The sequence below is a fragment of the Galendromus occidentalis genome, unplaced genomic scaffold, assembly GCF_000255335.2.
Source record: "Galendromus occidentalis unplaced genomic scaffold, Mocc_1.1 scf7180000077464, whole genome shotgun sequence".
Lineage (NCBI taxonomy): Eukaryota > Metazoa > Arthropoda > Arachnida > Mesostigmata > Phytoseiidae > Galendromus > Galendromus occidentalis.
In genome coordinates this window covers 776852-797729 of record NW_003805452.1, presented here as the reverse complement: position 1 = coordinate 797729, position 20878 = coordinate 776852, and the positions used below count along the sequence as shown (strand labels likewise).

Sequence of the window (20878 nt, the reverse complement as noted above, 5' to 3'; positions counted from 1 at the left end):
ATTGTAAAACCTTTGGAAATTCGCTGGGATTTGATATATTCTGCTTCTTTGAGCCCAAATAACATTGATCGAAGCCGACTCCGCACAATAGTGCAGCTGTACATACACGACGACTAGCGATTCGAAATTCGATCAGTCTCACGGGCCCCGTCGACCCGCCGACGCTTTCTTATCAAGAAGGATGTATCGTATCACTTGAGCCTATATATGTTTTCATCCGTTAAGTGCATATTCTTCGTATGACTCTTCAGGTCTATGTAGCGGTCGAATCGTTCCGTGCACCGCGTACACCGAAATGGCGGCTCTGGACCGGCGTGAGATTTTAGGTGTCCGTTCATGTTCGATCGATCGCTGAACCGTCTCTGACATATTGGACATTCGTAGGGCTGGAATATAAAATCTCCTGATTAACTCCGCCATCCTGATTCATTCTTCATCCGCGGACGAATAACCTATCGGGCTGGTTGAGCTTGGGGTTGCAATACACCTTTTCACCGGTGTGGATCCGTAGATGGACCTTCAGATTGAAACGGGTGCTGAACGATTTGCCGCAGTAACTACATGATAAACCTCTGATTGGGATGATGACTTCGGGCAGGATCGGCTCATTCATCTCCTGTATCAGACCCCAGACGGAACTGGTCTCATCTGCATCGTCATCGTCGAAATCGGTCTCTGAAAATTTCGGCGACATATTAGATTATTGCCGGCGCGTGCACTCGATTGGGCGCCTACGAAGCGACTGAGCTGCACGCGAAGACGACAATGTCGCGGATTCGAAGGATACGTAGTTCAAAGCTCTTCGCGAGGGATCCCGTTTTGGAACGAAGAGAAAAGAGAAGAAAACGTTAATATCGAAGTTTATTCATACATATGATCTTGCAGTAAATCGCCCTAAATGCCACTATACCATATTTAGAAAAATGATTCAATATCGATGTATGTCAAAAAAAGAAGATAATAACAAGGATAGAATCACAGGTATGAATGAAAACCAGCACCATTTTTTAAAAAAGGACATCTGAAAGAGTGTGGCGGACAACTATGAATATGTACGCAAGTACAGTTCATAATGTGTCGCATATGATTGGTTTAGTATAAACAATAATAAGTGGATTGTTGGTTCGTTCGGAAAGTTCATTGATGATGCGCATCATCTCTCGCTAATAAGTGCTTTTCGAAATCAACTTGCCCCGTTAACATTTCTTTCGGTGATTTATGCTCCAATGAGAGAAATGTACACTCTTATCGATGAGATTGCCAACAATACAACAGTACCCTTATCCAAACACCTTGGTGAGTATGTGAAAGTTTCTCTCTCGCTCGTTCTTCGATTATTCCGCGAGCGATCTGATCGGAAGAAAATTCGTATGCGCAGGGTCCTTTGATACAACAGATGAACGCAGGAACAGCGAAAGAATCGAAGAAGGCTGATTTAGATGCTCTCGAAAAGCACTCAGCCATTCGCAATCTAGAGCGAGCCACATGATTGACGTGATTCCGATTCCGGAAATTCATCGGTTCGTGGCAGCGAGGAAGTCTGCGTTCCTCGGTGCTCCGCGCGGGATGAGCCGGTCTACCGGTATTCGAATGAAGGTATTCGTAGAAAAATCGGAGCGCAAAGTCCCCGCATCGCGCGGATCGGGAACCTCCGTCCATCGGAGCGCGGCGAATCGCAACGATTCAGCGTCCATGTCTCAAAGACGAGAGTGGATCGTTCACGAATGTCAGGTCCGACAGACGGGGAACCCTTCCCAGCCGAGCGTTCCCAAAATACGCAAAATCGTCAGGCGATGTCATCTGCTCGCGGCTTCTGTCGCTGATGAGCTCCTATCGTATATGGTTCACAAGTTATTGCTCAGATACATGGAATGTAGCTCCCTAGTTATGGGTATGCCCCCTGTGTTCGAAGCGATTCGATAATAGCCACAAAAATGAGTCGGAATCGCGACTCCATAGGATCACGGACTAATGCCAAGAATGCCCAGAAGGGAATCTCTGCGACTTGCTCCAAAAAATGGTTTGTTTGTCGGTATATTGTGTAGCACAAAAATATGTCGACCTTTCAACATTTCACGGACCTTGCGGAGCGGGAGCTCTTTCTCACCGCAAGTGGTGATGAGCGATTCCTGCTTCTGAGTTCACAACCAATGCCTCACGGGGCCCTGATCTTGGCAACAGGATATGGAGTCTCATCGGGTTCGGATATCTCATTTTTCCCGGGATAAAATGGAATTTTGAATTTACCACAGATATCTGTATAAACCTCTGGAATGCTCCAGCGAATAAGTCAAACTTTCAAATCGTTCCGAGCCCCTCGCGTCCGGAATGCATTGATTGCGAAATTTTCGCGGAATGCAAAATGATCCGAAAACCAACATCTTCATGGCACCGGGTCTAAGATCTCACAGTCAGTTTTTGTAATCCTCCAAGTATCTGTGTATAAGTACACGACCTACTACATATTTGACGCAGCGATATCAAGGATATCCCGTGAGAAACACCTTCCATAAAAAGTTACACATTTGTTTTTGAAAAACCGTAGGCGATAAAAACCGGGTATGCTCCGAGTCCGGAATGTTGTTTTAGCTGCTCCTTTTAACTCCAAACAATAAACACAACGAGGAGGAACTCTTCATAATGCCATTTCCAATCCAATGGGATCTCTTCCTCCGGAATCTCGGCCCGGATGATATCTCTCGCCCCAAAACATTGTGAGCGGCGCGAGAGTTCCACCGCAGGCGCCTGAGTTAGTCCTTCCTACGCGCGTGCTTCGCGCTACAAATCTTGAAATGAGCTCGGAAACCATTGGGGTTGCCTGTTTTGTACGCGCAATACGAGCAGGCGTACGGCTTTTCCCCAGTGTGGATCCGAATGTGCACCTGTTGGGAATACTTGCTACTGAACTCCTTGTGACAGTATTCGCAACGGAAGCGTTTGGCGCCGGAGTGTTTCAACTCGTGGGTTCGGAGGTTGGTCTTCTGCGTGAAGCCCTTTCCGCATATTGTGCATACGAAAGGTTTGTGACCTGAATGCAGGAGTAGATGGGAGCTGAGATAAGACATTTGCGAGAAAGTCTTTCCACAAATGGGGCATGTTCTGCTTTGGAAAGACGGGCCCGGCAGATCGTCGCTGGATGACGCCAGTTCGGCTAAGAGTGGCGTCAGAACGGCAAAGTCAAGACCTGTAAAGGCCGCTGCTTTGAGTTCAGATTCGTGATTTCGGCAGACTGACCGATGAAGTCGTGTGAGTCGAGCGGCAGACTGGGTGAGTTGAGGTTAGGCGATCGTTACGCAAGCATTGTAGTTCGTAGGAAGGAATCACCGAAGCATGGGTTAATGGCGAACCCTCCCGCAGATGCTGGAGATCCCTCGAGAAGTTAATTATTAGTCGGAGTTTCTCCATTCAAAGAAGACAGCGACGCTGTTCGAGGACGAGATTCGATGGCCGAGACTGCTTCCGAGACAATTTATTTTGCATTCTGATCTTGAACAGGGACAACGACTTTTGGATCCGTCACTTCGTCTGGGTTCGGAGCCTGTAAGAAAACTGTGGTGAGTGTCTGATCGGAATCCGTCTGGCAAGAGGAAACGATTTGCAAATGATAGGTAATGGCCCAAGCTATGTGGCGCGATTGACGGAATGAGTGACTTGCTGAGAGACAAATGCACGAGGAGAAAAATGAGGGAGTACTTTATCGATTGCCGAAATTGTATACATAGACATATTTTGGGTACTAAGCCTATCGGAGGACTGGCCTCGAATACTATCACGTACATTCCGTCTGGCCAGTGAGAGCTCAAGACGCTATACGCTGGAAATCACAGGCCTCGAAGTATCTCTCTCGTATCAATCTTCTCCCTGACAATGCTCTCTCAAAATCAACAATGGAGCGTCGGACTTATGGTCAGAGGAGTCTCAATTTTTCCTCGTTCTCAGTACATGCGCCGTGACTGCCAGAAGGACATCAGCTCTCTCAGGATGCAAACAAAACACATGATCCTTGAGTCGATTTCGTTGAGAGAATAGTTTTCCGCAGTCTAAGCATCTGTAGGGCTTTTCTCCCGTGTGAACCCTGTTATGGATCTTGAGGGAAGTTCGCTCATTGAATTTCTTCCCGCACAAGGCACACTCGTGGGGTTTTTCACCCGTATGCGTTCTCTCATGGCGGTCCAGATGACACTTCCGACCACATCTAGAAAGGATCATTGATTGAACCAACTGATTCGTCCTCAAACAGGCGAGCTTCTCATCCTAACTCAGCATCATCCAATAGCTCCGAACCTGACCTGTAGTCGCAGAAACGACAAGCGAAAGGCTTCAGTCCGCTGTGAATCGCCACGTGCTCGTTGTAGTGGCTTCGTCGGTTCGAGGAATATGGGCAATGCTCACAGACGAAGCGCTTATCGGAGAAAACATACGGCTCTTCAGCGAACGCGTTCTCCTCATTGATGAAAATACTCCCGGATTCCGCTTCCAGCGGTATGCCTTCTGTAGAGAACAGAGCTATGAGCGTCGAGACAGCGGGACCCCGAACATCCGATTCGGCTAATGCAGGCATTCCGCCCATCAGCCGCGTCAACTAACTAGACATCGAACGACTTGACCGGGGAACTCTTGAAAACGTTTTTTTATTCCTCTTTCCGCACTCGAATGTTCTCATTATCGAATGTCGGAGCTGTCGGTCACATCTCCCGATGATCTGAAACCGAAAATGGAATTATCAATTCCTTCTGCAATCATCCCAAATTGACGTCAGCACCATGAGAATCGATAGGGAGAATGTCCTCGACAAGCGTCTAAACCGAATTTATTGACCACGCTCACAGAAAACGGCCCCCTATGAGCGGCTCGCTCCTTGAAAGTACAACTTAGCACACGATCTTCCATCGTTCATTAAGTTTTTGTCCCGACTATCTATGCATATTCGACCGATCTCTCCACACGACAATAATGCGAACTCCAAGACCGGTCGGCGAGATCTGCTCACTTTCTCAAGCTTCTGACTAGAGTTATTTCCTCCAACTACTCAAGAACATTAGCCAAGGGAATACTGATCATTTCAACACGCTGACCTAGTGTCCTTTTCCGCATGGTCTGAATACTGCCTCATTGGCACAGTGGATGGCCATTGGCCCGTCGACTAGCTTATAATTCATTGCTCTCTCAACGGCTCAAAATAGGAATAATATCTGACACCTCGGACTAATACGACTCCCGACAAAGCCCCAAGATTAGAATCGTGACCGGGAGCGAAAATCTCAATTGCGCATGAGCTCACACACATGAGCCCACATTCTTCTATTCTAGCAACGCTAAAGACTCCTCGAGTTCTTTCGCAAGTTACGTAAGCCGAGATAGGACTCATCGCTATTTACACCGAAACAGCGGGCGGAAGCCCGAGTCATTGTTCGCTTTCGGTGGGAATTTTATTCTTTGGAGGGACTATTCCCCGTTCAGAGGCCCTCATGTTCGCTTCCTTCGTGCTTCTCTTCACGGAAAATCCGTCATCGTCCCCATTGTGATATTCGTAGTTCAAAGCTCGCCGAGGAATAAGTCTCCGATATCTCTCAGTCGAACGAGAATCAACCCGGATCCTCTCGTGAATGCTTGTCAAGTGGTTCAGTAGCAGAGGCCGAGTCTGCGGGAAACAGCTGGCCGTGACAGGGTTCTCAAAAAGCCATCCGTACGCGGCATGTGTCTCATCGATGCACGGTGACGTTTCTGTACGTCGTGAAGACTCAGAGTGCCGACGCATCTTTCATATTATTCAATAGCTTACGGCTTCGCTACTTGGTTCCGCCTACAAAGCCGAAATCTTCAATAGACGGGAATTCTAGAGTAGTGCAAAGGCTCTCAATCTCACCAGGACATCTCCCAGCCTAGCACAGTACTGCGAGTGCTGACCCTCGACGGGATGCGCTATGCCTGATCTACCTTCGTCAGGACTTCTAGCCGATTCGAAACCTTTGAGGATTTAACTCAGATTTGAGGCTGCGCTGGCGCTCCGTCCCTCACGATGGCGGCTCCTTTCCGGGTGGAGGGATCGGACGTGATCGTTGAAGCTGCGGTGAGTCGGGAAAGAGAGACCGCACAGGCTGCAAGTGATCGAACCAACGTGTCCGTCACGGTGGAGATCACGGCGTTGAGGGTCGCGGAATATCTTCCCACAAACATCGCAGATATACTTGCTCTCCCTGTGTAGTTTTTCGTGCTCACGAAGATCCCGCATGCTACCACAAGCGTAGTTGCAGTATTTGCAGGGGAAAGGTCGTCCGTTGTTGCACGTGTTCATGTGATTGATGAGATCGCGCTGCGAGGTGGATTGATAATTGCACTGTCCACAGATGAGTGGGAGGATCGACACGGTCGGAACGCAGGCCTCCTCCGTCGGGCCCTCTGCGCGGGAAAAGAGACCAAGACAATCTTTGTATTAGCAGGTGCCTGCCCATGACCGCTCAGTCGGTTCTGGTGCCGGCATCGGTCCAGCTTCGTCTGCTTACCTTCTTCGAAAGCGAGTTCTTCAAGAGATTCATCATCGTTCGATGGGTTATTCTCTTTGTCACTCACGCTGGCGGAACTTTCACAGAGATCGCTCTCTTCGTCCTCTTCGGCGGTGGCCGCGGCGTAGGCTGCCAACAGCTCATCCACCACATTCGCTGCTGCTAATTTAATGGCTGCGTCCTGCTCGTCTTCCGGAGTCGTTTTCGGCTTGACAGCTGGAGCGTCCTCCGACTGTTCTATCTTGGAGATGCTGAACCTTCCAACGCGACGGACCGAATCGGAGCCAACGTCGTCTTGAATCGGAGGAATTCGAACTTGAGATTCTCGCTACTCTACCCTACCGAGCCCAGATGGTCCTCTATCGAGCGAAAAAAGCTGATCGGGATCGAATACATGAATCTATTTTATTCTCTTATGGGTTCGATGTGTAGCTCGTCCGAGTTGCAGATGATGGGAAGCATCTCTCCATCTGGAAGAGGATAGAGAGTGAGTGACTGTTGGAGAGTATTCAAATTCGTCGGAAATCCCGACGGAAATAGGATTGAGAGTCACGGTTTGTACAACAATCTCCATCCTTAGCTTTATTCTCTGCTGACTTCTTGACCTCTGGAGGCCGAAATATATATTTACACATTAAAATGAATAAATACGTAGCGGTCTCGCTACTCTTCCGAGCATTCGAGTGTGTTAAGACACCTTGATCCTCCGCTCATCATACCTGAAGTCGTGAGTTGAGGACTGCCAGTCATTCAGGGATACAATCACCCAGTCGACCCGTTACATTATTTCCTAACAATCATATATCCATGCTCGGACTACATTCCAAAAGGCATCGGGACACTTATGTACTTGTAAGCAAATTGAGTTCATCGCACCTCACAATCGATCGAGACTCTAATAATCATTTGTTGCTAAAAAGTGTTCGTTGACCACCGGCTGAGCGAATTATCCGGTGAGCCCCTACAACGGAACGGCTCCTGCGCACACGCTTCCCTCGGATGGCTTCACTAACAATGGCGGATTCATCGGATTGCAGACGCTATCGAAGAATCGACGAACGATAGAAAAATTGAATCTCGAGTGCAATATTCGCTTCTGAGCAAAATGCACAGCCTCAATGAACGTCTCGAGAAAAGAGAAGAATTGAGTCGTCAGACGAGAAAATGAGATCTTAACAGAGTGTGCTCGTAGGTGCCGCCAAGAACAGCGCGAAGCACCGAGGGTTTCCATCGACGCTTTCAGCAAGAACCATTCTCACTTCAGCTCCCTAATCTTCCATCTGCACTCCTTCAGTTTTCCGAACACTTCCCATTGGGTTCACCCTGTGAATGTAGTCTCAGGTGCCGCTTGAAGTTGCTACTGTCACTGAATGAACGCGAACACCGATCGCACCTATAGGGCCGTTCCCCCGTGTGAACGCGATAGTGACCACTGGCTTTCGCACGGGTGGCGCTCGTCTTCCCGCAGATGTCACACTTGTACGAGCCGTGCGTGCCTTTCCGCAAGGCAGGGGAGACCTCCAGTTCCGAGTAGTCGTCCAATGGAAGTTCCTGATCGAGCGGAGTAGGCGAGAACGTCAACGAGTCTGAAATCAGAATTCGGTCACTTTTGGAAGCGACAAGAACTTTCGTGTGAACGGCAGGCGAAGATGGTCAAGCCGAACGCAAATCAAGAAGAAGCTCGGTCCTTTATTTCTCGCTGTTCTCTGTAATGGGCTGATAGGAGGACAGAATCAATCCGGTGATCGCTTCTAATCCTGTGTTGAATCCTCAACACGCAGTCTGCAATGAGAGTTTTCGTTACCCCTCGTATCGTTAAAGGGCTATCATGGTTGACTGAGACGGAAGTCTGAAGGGAGAGTCAACAAACTTCGACTGCCTAGTCAATAGACCCCCTGCGACCTGATGCTGGAATGAATTCACGAGAAGAAATCATTCAATGCCCAAAGCACATCGCCTCTAAGCATTCGACAGGGTAGTGATAAGAGAAACGAAGCAATCCGAACCTCAGCAGTTCTTAGAGAGACAACAACATCCGGACAGGATACCTCTTTGTTTTATAGGAGTTTTTTTAGAAAGAGTAAGAAAATTATTCTTGTTCGCAAAGCGTTGATAGTGTCACCTTCCCTCGATTAGCGATTCATTGCGCAGTCGTTAAGGAGTTAGACATATCACGGGAATCGCGCACGATAAAACGTGTGAATTATACAAGCTCCGGACTGACCATTGGAGTAACGATTGAACAAGCTTCACTCGCGGAGTGACAACATGAGGGTCTATCAGTTATTTCAAAAATGCATTTTCGCAATTGAAATGATTCGAGTATCCTCGTTCAATGATAGACATTTCTTGAATTTTTTCGTCCCATCTAAAAATATTCTGTTCGTCTCGAAGAAAGAAATCGCGGGTGAAGTTTCCTGAATGTCTTTCAGCAGATTGGCTTCGTCGAAAACGGTCCCGCCCGTCGAGATGAGCCCGATCAGTTGTGATCACTGATGGGAGTTGATGTGCGCTCGGAACTTCTCTCTGCCCGCTAGCTTGGCCTTGCATCGCATACAGTTGAACCATATGGTCCTCGAAAAGCGGGTCTCTTGCGATTCGGACGAGGTGTCTGACTCGTCGACGCTTTCACTATCTCTGGAAGAGGCAGCTTCGCTGCTCCGTACAGGGTTCGGGATCAACATTCTCGATCGGGTCCGACGGGCTAGTCTCACTAGCGGACTAGATGCATCCGGTGCGAGCAAAGTTGAGTTATCCTTCCCCTTCTCCGGAGTGATATTTGCTCTGCCTCCTGAAACGGATTCCTTTTCAGGCGCTTCGGGCCGACTGATGAGACGCGGATCTTCGACAGCTTCTTCGTCCATTGGTTCTTCGGAGCTCTCTCTATACGTGAGATTTCGGGGCCTGGGTCGGAGTCGCTCCTCAGCTGCAAGGCGGAGATATCGCTGTAGCACATATTCATCTGGATCGTTTAATTGGACCAAAGCATTCTGAATTAGAGGCAGTTTCTCAAGCGAGCCAGCAACGTATTTATTCTCTTCGCCGGGATGAAATTGAGGAGCGTTGGAGAGCGGAGGGTTAGCCAAGCAGGAGAGACAGACAGACAGACAGATGTACCTGGAAGGAGAAGATGATTAGCTCCGAGAGAATTTTCCGCTTGAGCCGCAATTTTTGAAACGTGAGAGACTCAGGTCAAAGCGCAAGAATGCAGAACGGCGACGATTTTTCATTATAATCGCACGAGACACTTTTATTTTTCCTCAACGCTCCGCCTCCAGGAGCACTTCCAAGCTTCGAAGTCAATGACGATAAGGTGCTCAGTAAGGTTAAATAAAATTGCTATGGAGCTCGCTCGAAGGCTGTTCTATCATGTCCGAAAACTAAGCGTACCGGGGACAGGGGAGCGGTTTGAAACACCGACAGCGGAAGCTGCAGGAGTCTGAGCTCATAGATTCTATGATTTGCATGAGATGAATATGCCGCCTTGATATTGCCAACAATTTGGTTCCCAGCTATATTTTGGCTCTGAACACAAGATTAAACCGTAGTAGCTTCGGATTCCGAGACCGAGCCCCGACTGCTTCTTTCTTATTTGCAGCAAGCACACGCAGAATGTTTCTTGCGCGGCGATCTCTTGATTCGGAGCCCTCTATCCTCCGACGACTCACGACTAGTAGATGAAACTGCAAAAAAGAGATTCAATGCGGACTCCGGCGCTTTCTAGGTACCTGTGCCTCAAGCGGGTTTCCTCACCTTTCGGTTTTTCTTTGCCGTCCGTTTCTTTGCTTGCGGTCTCGAGGTTGAAAGTGACGTGCTTACGGGCCAACTCTGCAGCATTTCTTCCAGGAGAAATGAACAGCTTGGTCGCTGACTGGGGTTTAGCTATCCGTCCCGTCAAGGTCGCGGATTTTTCCTTCCGGGGAGAATTCTTTCTTCCCTTCTCTTGAACGTCGGACCTCTTCGCCATCTTGTAGGTGGATAGACCCTCACCGAACTCACTCTCCAGAGTTTCTCCGAGTTCCACGAACGGGATCGGGAAGAATTGTAGTGGCTCCTCATCGTTGTCATCGTCAGATTCGCCGGCGCGAGATTTTCGTGCTGGAAAAATCCCAGAATCGACTCATTCAGAAATTGCTCTCCGTGGCTATTGGAGGTACGTGGTCGAGGACTTGCTTTTCTAGGCCGAGTGCATCTTTTCTTAAATCTATGAGTTTATTCGAGTTCGATATCAGACGAATCAGAGTTTGGCGTCGAAGTCCTGTCCACTGTCCATGTGCCGGAAGTCCTGTAAGGCAGAAAGTGGGAATTAGTAGGCTCCCGATCTCGTTGAGAATCCATCAATAGCACCTCATGAGTCGTGGAACTTCGCTCTCCAGCCCCATGTCGATCCAGGACGAGCATCACGATGCGAATTCCATAAATCTTTATTAGATTCAATGTTCCAAAAACGTCTCAAGCTGATATACGACTGATACGTTCGGCGTGCGGAGAGAAGACATCGATCTCCAACATGATATCGGGGGTAATCTCCCGGAAGATGCAACAAAACACGACGTCAAAACACTCTATAAAAATATCGTGCTGAACTCTGTATATGTTCTATGTATAAGTTTCACAAAGATGTATATTCATAGGTATTGCAAACAAGAAACCGGGTCCAGAGCAGCTATCGACATTAACGGGCATAGCTGATGAAATCACCTCTCCATTTAATCAAAATATATTCAATGTTCATATATAAGTGTATGATGATTATTTCTTTCGCACAAGAGGCATCGATCATATATTAGGGTGATACTCTCGTTCGATGATGTGGGCGGGTGAGCTCACAAACCCGTGTGAACAGCATGATATTCCGAGTTTCACAGTCAGCGGTAAAAATCAGGAGTAAATACTTGGGAACTCTCGCAGACGTTTCGTTGGATTCGATTTCCCATTCGGTCGAGTGACAGCGAATGATATGTAAGCTCTCTGAGAGAACTTGAACTCGATTGCTCATAGCAGATCGTACGCAGCTCACGATAGTTTAGGGGCGGAGGATTGGAGCAGAAGTTGCTGCTGCTGTTGTTTCTGCTGTTGCTGTTCCTGTCGCTTGAAAGGTTCGCAAGTCAGAAGATGTTTCGATATCTCTTCCTTGACGGCGGTGAAATCGCAATAGCCGCACTTCAGGAACTGTCTTCCCTGATGCATCTTCGTCGCATGGTTGCGTAGTTCCGTCATCGAGTTGAAGCCCAGGTCACAAACGTCGCAAACGTGATTGCGTCCGTGCTCGTGAACTTTGAGGTGATTTTCGAGATCCAAGAATCCTTTGTTGCAGATGTTGCAAACCTGGAAATCAAGGTCGCTCCATGAGTTGCGGAAAGCATGCGCACCCAATACACCGGGAGAGCCCCACGGGCGCTCGTCCACGGAAAGTTTTGTCTCTCACCTTGGTGGTCGACTGCGACTTAGTCTCATGAACTAGGGATCGGTGTTTTTTATAGGCACGAGAATCTTGGGTGATGAAGGGACAATCGTTGCAGACGTACTGCCAGAACTGATTAGCCTTCCCCCGGGTACTGGTCTGAGTGAGGTAATCGATATCGGTGCCAGGTGGAAGTTTGACGATGCCCGGATGAGTGGTCATCTGAATATTCGCGTTGAGAACGTTCGTCCTTGGAAGCGTCGTTGTAATCTGACGAGCATTGATAATCGGCGTCGAAATTCGTGTCGTAGGCTGCAGTATGCGGGGGATGATGATGGCTCTCGATGGTGTCAAGGTCGTAGGTTTCCGCGGCAGCGATGAGTATATTGCACTGTTGTTGTTCGGTTCCACGTCAGGTACAATCAAGTCTGGGTCCCCGAGTTCTGCCAAGCGCATTGGGAATTCTGGGAGGAGGAGAACGGATCACAGATCAGAATTGACTATGCCTCGGGGTACGGGATCAGGTCGACACTTCTGCTTCGCCACCGCCACACACATCGGACTCTAAAATCGCTTCTTTTTTCAAATTTATTCGCCACAATACGGCCAGTTTGCGTCGACAGGTCGAACAGGTCCTCGAGCTTTGGGGATGCTGCGCCGAGTTGGAGGCCTCGCGTCTGAAAGCAGAAATTTCAGTTAGTGCTGATTAACTCCTCCTTCGCACAGGAACTTCGAAGATTGCCTTCCTCTTGGATTGAAGACTCGATTTTAAGGAAATAAATAGGTATATGAAGTATTTTATTTTTCGTTGTCATAGATTCTGTAACCGGGTTCATCGGAATGGATTGTCTGCCTGGAGCACGGTCGTGGATCGACCACACCTCTGTACGATCGCTGTGATTCTCAGGCGCAAGCTTCGTCACAACAGCGAATATTGCGGGATGATGATAGTAAGTTCCATGATTTTTGTTTGAGAGCCTTTTCGCCACACACGTCCTCAGAACGTCTCATACATAGTTTGGAATACATGCGTGTTGGCTTTTGAATTACTCCACAGGAATCGATGGGTCAAAAATGTCGAGGGTAACAGACAAAAAAAACCAATTGCTGGACGCGAATTCAGCAGCTCAATGGATGGCGAAAATCTAAAGCAAACTAGAAGAAGAATGTGATCGTGAGAGAGCGACTTCCGTCGATGGTTCCGAAGTATTCCTCCGGTTCCTTGCTAACTACAGAATTCAAGGTATACATGGGGTGATTACATCGTTGGGGGAACATATTTGTAGAACGAGGAGAAAAAATGGAAATGCAGTACGCTGCTATGAGAGAAAAATCTGCGGCCCACTAATAGTCGAGTCTACAAAGAAGCCACATACAGTTCCGGGGAAGGCTTCCGCGGAAGAATCGATCGGGGAACGGAGCGGCTTTCGGGAGTACCGCGTCTACGCGGTGGAGAAGTGCGGGGAGTCGCAAATACGTATCTGAGGAACATCCGCAAAGGATTGTGAAGTCGTTTCTCCGGTAAACTGGCGTGGTTCTGTGGATGCGGCTCCCGCGAGCCAGGAATCTCCGAGAGTTCATCGGAGTTGGTGGTTTTGTACGGAATCGTACCGTTCACACTGATGCTTCGGCTTCGATTGTGAGCTATTGTAGTCGGTGGATGGAAATATCGCTACCTATGAAGATTCGTTCGTCCGTTCGTTCGTTCGTATGTATGCATGCATGTATCGTGGTAAATATGTTCCTCAACATGAGAGAACTGCTTCGTTGTACCTGTTGTGACGTTGGTCGAGGAGAATGATGAAAGATGAGCGTTGAGGAACGCTCCTAATTTCACATTACCTGATCTTATGGAGTAACAAAAGAATACTCGAGAAACCCATCGGGTCATTGCATTGTCCACTGGGAGTCCGCTGGCTCTAGCCATGAGAACTCTAGAAGGTAGACATAAGCCTGGAAAAGGAGTGCACAAGCGGCTCTATCGATTGATGCGCGACCTGATGAGAATGAGCGTTAGGCGGGGTATTCCACTGGGGATAAGTGTGTGAAGAGCCGCTCGTTGTTTCAGGGAAAATGCGTTGCGATGATTGCACGTCTCGATTTGGAATTCGCTCGCTCGAACTCATTAACGGAGCTTCGTAGTCTAGATTCCCAGGGAATATGAACGAACAATCCTTAGAGCCGCTGTGCGGCGCGGCACAAAACAGCGGTTCAATATACAGAGAAACGTCAAACGAATTTCAACAAAACAATAATCGCGAGAAATCCGCATTTCAATCTCATGTCTGGAAACGGCTGCGACCGCTGCTGTCGTCCTTGACAACGGCGCGCATTCATCAGGTGGCTTCGTCGGCAGCGACGATCTTCATGTCGTTTTCTTTACTTCACTCGCGGCGACGGAAGTCCTCGCGTCGAGAGGAATACTTCTTGAAACGACGGGAAAGGTTCGGGCGCTCTCCGTCTTGTCCGTGTCGCTGCCCTAGTATGTCGTTCACGTGCTCGTTGTGATCCGTCGAAGATTGCAGTGGCTATAATGCACTTAGGAATAACTGTTTTTGAGAGCTTCGTGGGAGAGTCTCTCTGACTTAGGGTTGACGACGCGGAAGGTTCCGTACAACATTGATCAATGACCCAGTCCGGACGCCCTTTGGGGGTCGGACAACGAGCTTGTAGAATGCCATGAGGAAGACAAGCGATTTTCTTCTCGAGTGACGCACTTCAGAGGGAGGCACGCGCCTTCTACGTTGAAGTCACCAACCGCGTTGTCTCGTGACCATGACGGCGGCTACGTTTCTAGCTTGCTGATTGTTCGGTATTGCCCCATGCAAATGTGTTGGAGGGTCTTCTGTGATCGCACGTTTTTACGTTTGAGGTTCATCGATGAGATTCACAATTGGGTCCCTTCTGTATCGGAGATTGCTTAGGAATGCTTAAATAGGTGATTCAATCCCGCTCTCCGATCCGAGAGCGTTGATTGTTCTCGAGCATCGTCGCCCTGAACTGTTGCTCCTCCGTCTGTCTTGTTGACCTCCACCGTTTCGACTGCTCTCATTTCGTTGTGGGGTGCTTCGATGCGTAGGATCCTGTACTTTGATGCTCTGTTCTACACATATCGACAATATCTACTATTTCTTGTAGATTTCACTGCAGCTCATCAAGTGTCGCCGGACGGCACTGCGATCACCGGATGAATATGCGCAAAAACTGCACTTGAATGGTTTCTCCCCGGTGTGAATTCTTCGATGGGTCTCCACGCTGCTCTTCCGAGTGAAGCTCTTGAAGCAGATATCGCACTTGAAGGGTTTCTCGCCGGTATGCACACGCATGTGACGTTGCAGAATCGACGCAACCTGTGTTTTATACGAGCAGTGTTTGCACGAAAATAATTTTCCCTCGACGGGAGATAGTTCCATTCCTTGTGGTAGACACCAGCCGGACATTTCTTCGAGAGATGAATCCGGCTCGGGAAGGATCCGCATTTCCAGACCTCCGGGGAGCGAGAGGACGTCATCATCTGCAAATTGAACCATGAGCCAGAGGGGAAAAGCAAACAAAATCGAAATAAATAAAACGAGTGGGGACAATTCCGACAATCGAGCAATATTCGGTCACAGGTTAAGAAGAAGAGACGACGACCTCGAACCCAGCCGTGACAAAACAATCGGGGAGGAGACACAGGAAATTTATTCAGCGGCGATATACAGGAAAGTAAGCAAACGCAGGCAACTGAGGAAACGATAATTTTCCGGTGCGGCAACTCAGGATAATGCCTATGCGATCCGAAGATACTGAAAATAACAGTATTTTGTCAGAACAGTTTTGCGATTTGCATTTTATTGTCCCATCGAATCGACTCGAAAGATCTATGAGAAACCGCATTCGTACACATCCTGCTTCCTCATCATTCGTTCAACAATATTTACATTGGTCTCGAGGACTCAAAATAAATGCGGCTACGGTGAGCCTGCGAAACGAGACAGCACTCCGAGCCCGCGATGACTCATCGGAAGCAGCCCTGGCACTTCGATAGCGATACCATGCAGTCGATCGTTGCACATCCGGCCTCATCGATTCAACATAGTAATATACATAAACTTGACCGGGGATAAATGCCGAAGACATGGCTTCACTGAATCCAAATATGCCAGGGAGCCAAAATGCTAAGAGTCTCAACTCCTTGGTGGGCTGTGAACATGGTACAAAGTTGTACATCAATATATCGACACCTCTGATGGTTCAGCGGCACGCGTAGAACAACGTGCTTCGAACCACTGGAACCAGGCGCTCTTGCGCAAGGATAGTAACTCGATCCCGAGAGTTTTGGGACCAGACGATTTGATCAACGTCTCGAGGGCAACGGCCCTCGCTGAACAGGATACGGGTCTATTGCACCGTGATTCGAAATCGAATCCTTCAAATTGAACCTTCACGCTGAATCTTATGGATTTTAACGCGACGCTTGGCGTGACTTTCATCCGCAGATCGGAGGCTACAGGAGCCGCACGGATCGCTTGGCGTCTCTTTCGAGTGTGTACGTTTGTGTATCGCGACGCTGTAACGCTGAGAGAAGCGTTTCCCACAGAGTTCACATTCGTAGGGCTTCTCTCCCGTGTGAACTCGGAAATGTCGACGTAGGCTGTAAGATCCCGCCGTTCTGTAGCCGCACAAAGCGCAGCCGAACAGCTGATCCGGTCCTGGAGTCAGCCTCTTCGATGATCGCGCCTCTTCCAGCGTATAGTAGCCCATGTCGATATTGAGCATCCACTCTGCAATTCCATCAGAGGAGTAGCCAGTTACATCATTGTACGCAAAGCACTTGCTATACTTGTCGACCCTTACTAAATGTAGACAGAACTTGTCTTTATTGTGATTCCATCGTTCTATCGACAGGTCTCCAAGAGACGAGTTCACCACTCGACAACCGGCGTTCGGATGCTGGCGGCTTCTGCAAGGGGAAGAATCGTTTAGAATCGGTTCGAGACATCGGAGAAAGTCGCGATTGATTTGTCTGGGAGAATATCCCCAACATACCGCCGTAGAAATCTCGTTGCGCCTACCGCCTACCCGATCGCTCGAAGCGTGAGAACATACGAGACGCTTTCTCTCTAGTCATCCAGGACGAATAAATAAGTTTATTCTATCAGAGAAGGAGGAACACTTCTTCTAATCGAAAGAGCTATGACATCTCGAGAGAGGGGTCGAGAATCTATCTAACAATTGCACGCTCTCCATATGTACATCTACAGGATCAATAGTGATGAAGATGCAGGGTGACCTTTTTACATTTCTCGGATTTTTTGCTCGCCTCCCTTGTCGAATACAATCCCCATGAATCCAATAGTTCGACACCGGCGTTTCCTCACCGGAATAAATAAATCTCTCTTTGACTGCTGCCCGGGATTTCCGTCGATCAGAACAAATTGAATGTTTCCATTGATTCAGGAGGGCAGCCTTCTGATTACAGATCGGTCTTCATTGACAGAGCAGTCCATTTATCTCTTGGGGTGTCGATGAATTCAGAAGTAAAAGTCCAAGGTGATGATTAAACTCTAGAGTCTCACTCTAATCTCGATCTAGCCTAACAGACTAACTAGTTCACACATCAGCACAAACAAAGCGACCGAGACGATCAAGCGTCGAAAACCGCGCGCTCGACCGCGATCTCGTCGGAAACTGAGACGAATAAAGCTTATGCTCCGCGAATGGCCTATCTTCCGTGAGTTCGAGTAGTCGAAAGCGGAGGACCAGGATTCCCCCACAGCTGATCAGCAGGGAGAAGCTTTCGACCGATCACGACGCTCACATATTCAGTCGGCGGGATACACTGTTATTTAGATGCAGAACGGCATGCTCGAAGCCTTTCACCGTCAGACGAGACACCATGGTACATCGAGTTTGGTGAGTGTTCATTTCTCTTCGAGATCGCGTTGTAAATACTCCACAGTGGCACGTAAACGGCTCAGCTTCGGGATGCGTCCAACGATGTGTGTCCATGATACCCACTTTATTGAAACGTTTATCGCAATAATCACATTTGAAGGGCCTCTCGCCCGTATGGGTCATCACATGAGCTTCGAAAACTTTCTTCCCTTTAGCCTTGCTATAATGGCAGATTGGACATTTGAAGTCATTGTTCATTACGGCACAGTCTACGATCATTTGCATCTCTTTGACAGTGATTCGTTGGGGTCCAGCGGCGTTTGGGTTTGTGGGTTCCTCGTCTTCGACGATGATCAATTCTCCGGGCTCTTCCTTGAAAACTGGAGCAACGGGCGAGTACGCGTCAAGCGATTCATCTAGGATCAGAAGCGGCTGGCGCGCGCCTGAAATTTCGGATTTCGCATTGAACAAACGCTTCTCGAGCTCTCCTCCTGCTCTTCTTCAGCTCAGACTTTTTCACTAGATCGTCCATTCGATGGGTGAGCTTTGACTGTTTGACGGAGCTCGGTATTGCCTCCAAGCATTCGGGGCGCGAGAAGGAATTTCAATTTCCATTCGGAGGAGTTTTTAAATGAAGTCATCCAATTATCTCGGAACGAGGACTAGGCCTCACTGTAGAGCTCAATTTGAGGGAAATCGAGAACCGAATCCAGATCGGAGGGGAGCGGGATATAGAGGCGAATCCGAACTGGCTGAGCGATGCCATCGACGAGAGGTGGAAGCAAGTCGAGTCTCGGCGAGTCAGACTCCCCGGGTCAGGATTACTGGACGATAAATCGGCTTGTTCTTCGAATTCCCTCGACACGGATCCCAGCTATTCAACCACTGCTTGAATGTGGGGAAATAAGGTTCCCCTGCATTTTTATTTCCTTGCGGAAGCTGACGACCACTCCACCAACGAGAGACACATTGATGCATTGAGCAGTGTGGCCGAAAATCATCGGTAGCAGGGCGATGGCGAAGGTCGGCCCGAGAACTAGGATGAGGGAGCCCCTCTCTCATCCGCCATTGAAAGCGATATCTCTGGAATTGGGAAAATCATGTCAGACGAGCTCATGAACTTCAAGATGAATAATCGTGAAGCTCGAGGGAGTACGACACAGGGATCGCTCTATCATTTCGCTTTTATGGTCGAACAGAATCAGTATACATATCTCCAAAGATCTTGAGAGCGAGTGAGCCTGGCTCTTATATATATATGCATGTATATCTCATTGCACTTCACTTCACCATTCATGATCTCCTCCTTCAACTCCTGCTATTCGAATCCTCACATACAGGTCAGCTCATCGGCAAGAAATGAAGCCTCCCGACTGTGTACTGAGAAAAGCCGTCAGACACATCGGGCCCGTATCGTGACTACATTTGGCTTTATATTATCCCGTCACTTTGGACTTCGAAAAATTGTGTAATGTACACGAAGGATTTGGAAAAGTCGAACACTGTCCGAGCGTTTCCTTCATTGACTCGCGCGCTCCTAACATTCATTATCTACATGAAATGAGTATTCGCTACCCCACTGGGTTCTGTAATTGCAGCGGTCGCAATGGTACAAGGTCCTCTCGTGAGTCATCATCCGGTGAGAATCAAGGTTGTTCCAAGTCTTGTAGGCTTGACCACACGCGTGGCATCTGTACGGCCTCCTACCTGGGTGCACTTTGAGATGCAGAAGCAGCTGAGTTAGATTTAGGTAAGTGTTGCTGCAGTAACAACAGACGAAACACGTGTCGTCCTCTCGAAAACATTGAGCCAACGCGTGATAAACCATATTGCAATTGGCAGACGGATCGATGTTGGGTGGATCAACCAATATCTCCATTGTCTCAAAGTCTTCCTCTGCCAACCTTGGTGCGTGCAGGCTTTGCCCGCTCACTGTAATTGAAGCGCTAATGAGATATCGAGTGCTATCCTGCGTCCATACGTCGAGGGGGTCGCCTTAACGTGGTCGCGAGCTAATAATTGGATAATTAATCAGCCGTTCGCTTTGCCAATCGTTTCCTATTCTTTATTGAACATCCATCTCTACAACACGTGATGTCGGACCGGTTGATGGAATCGATCGCGGAAGCGGATGACGATCGTCTGGAAGGACATAACGGGGTTATCAAGGGCTTTTTTCCAGTCGAATCGTCAGATGCGATCCCGCCGCCCCAAAGAGAGAAGCTCAGAACTTGTAGTCGAGCAAAGACTGCCCTGATTTTATTGAGAAAATAGAGAAAATTCGCAGAGTCTCCTCCCGATTGAAAAATTGTAGATGTATAAACTACATGAATCGATGTAAAAATATGGAACCCTCCTCATTTCTGTTCATTTGGAAACATACACAATACTCAACAAAGTGGCCCTTCTCGGGCCGTTTCTTACTTCAAAGATAAGACGGAATAGTAGAGATTGTCGACGAGTATAAATAATTCTTAGCTTCCTTCCTAAGTACGAAGAATGAGTTCAGCGGAACCAGCACCGCAAAGACGAGCTTTCACACGGGCAAGGACCGTTTGAGCTCTTGAAACCGTAATCTTTCCCGGAGCTGTACCGCTGTACCCCAGTTAGTCTGTGGCTAACGGCGCATCGACATCGGAAATCGGAGACCCCCAATTAGACGGCCGCCGAGGGATGTCGATCTCTCTGCTTGCTTTTGACCAACCGGAATCATGAGAGTTTCTGATGATAGACGCAGAAAAATATTCTCTGAGAGCTTTTGATACCCAACCTGAATAGTTATCTACAGTCGAACCCGCTTATAAGAGACCTCTCGGGGAATTGAAAATGGTCTCTTATATCCGGTTTCTCTAATATCCGAGGTATGGTCTTTCGATGAAAAGACCCGAAACATCTCGTTATCGTATGACTCGGATGCCGGTATCATGATCCTGTGGAGAGACGATCATTTTCGGAGCAATGATACTATCGAACTGGCGTGTTATCTCATTCGCGCAGGTGCCGAGAGGAAGAGGAGTCATGGAAGAGCAAACAGAAATTCTACTTGAGACGGTTCTCTCTTATATACGAGGTCTCCAACATGGAACTCTAT

At 48.4% G+C, this 20878-nt stretch overlaps 3 protein-coding genes across 3 annotated transcripts; all 3 read right to left on the bottom strand.

Annotated features, from left to right (window-relative positions):
- Positions 1-191: 191 nt before the first annotated feature.
- LOC108864388 (gastrula zinc finger protein XlCGF8.2DB-like) lies at positions 192-4561 on the bottom strand. Its single transcript, XM_029111735.1, has 5 exons — positions 4290-4561; positions 4049-4195; positions 2839-3096; positions 488-557; positions 192-386 (listed from the first exon to the last, which is right to left on the bottom strand). The coding sequence occupies exons 1-5, from the start codon at positions 4559-4561 to the stop codon at positions 192-194; spliced, it is 942 nt and encodes a 313-aa protein (XP_028967568.1).
- Positions 4562-5808: 1247 nt separating this feature from the next.
- On the bottom strand, positions 5809-7253 carry LOC100908514 (zinc finger and BTB domain-containing protein 17). The gene is made up of 3 exons (XM_018639919.1): positions 7223-7253; positions 6504-6797; positions 5809-6399 (listed from the first exon to the last, which is right to left on the bottom strand). The coding sequence occupies exons 1-3, from the start codon at positions 7251-7253 to the stop codon at positions 5978-5980; spliced, it is 747 nt and encodes a 248-aa protein (XP_018495435.1). The 3' UTR covers positions 5809-5977.
- LOC100908369 (zinc finger protein 271) lies at positions 7113-19666 on the bottom strand. Its single transcript, XM_029111734.1, has 8 exons — positions 19495-19666; positions 17911-18230; positions 16819-16852; positions 16332-16673; positions 15053-15421; positions 11932-12371; positions 11707-11831; positions 7113-7932 (listed from the first exon to the last, which is right to left on the bottom strand). The coding sequence occupies exons 1-8, from the start codon at positions 19664-19666 to the stop codon at positions 7794-7796; spliced, it is 1941 nt and encodes a 646-aa protein (XP_028967567.1). The 3' UTR covers positions 7113-7793.
- Between the last annotated feature and the right edge of the window lie 1212 nt (positions 19667-20878).

What these genes read in the sequence shown, in the direction of transcription:
- LOC100908369 (XM_029111734.1), bottom strand. Translation starts at nt 19,666, where the DNA reads ATGGAGATATTGGTTGATCCACCCAACATCGATCCGTCTGCCAATTGC. An exon ending in GCATCTCAAAGTGCACCCAG is followed by an intron (nt 18,231 to 19,494) that starts GTAGGAGGCCGT and finishes CCGAAATTTCAG; the next exon opens with GCGCGCGCCAGCCGCTTCTG. An exon ending in GCGATAAACGTTTCAATAAA is followed by an intron (nt 16,853 to 17,910) that starts GTGGGTATCATG and finishes TTCCCCTTGCAG; the next exon opens with AAGCCGCCAGCATCCGAACG.
- LOC100908514 (XM_018639919.1), bottom strand. Translation starts at nt 7,253, where the DNA reads ATGACTGGCAGTCCTCAACTCACGACTTCAG. An exon ending in TCCTCAACTCACGACTTCAG is followed by an intron (nt 6,798 to 7,222) that starts GTATGATGAGCG and finishes CTCCGATTCAAG; the next exon opens with ACGACGTTGGCTCCGATTCG. An exon ending in AGAACTCGCTTTCGAAGAAG is followed by an intron (nt 6,400 to 6,503) that starts GTAAGCAGACGA and finishes TTTCCCGCGCAG; the next exon opens with AGGGCCCGACGGAGGAGGCC.
- LOC108864388 (XM_029111735.1), bottom strand. Translation starts at nt 4,561, where the DNA reads ATGCCTGCATTAGCCGAATCGGATGTTCGGGGTCCCGCTGTCTCGACG. An exon ending in ACGGGAGAAAAGCCCTACAG is followed by an intron (nt 3,097 to 4,048) that starts ATGCTTAGACTG and finishes CCAAAGCAGAAC; the next exon opens with ATGCCCCATTTGTGGAAAGA. An exon ending in GAAAAGCCGTACGCCTGCTC is followed by an intron (nt 558 to 2,838) that starts GTATTGCGCGTA and finishes TTTATCATGTAG; the next exon opens with TTACTGCGGCAAATCGTTCA.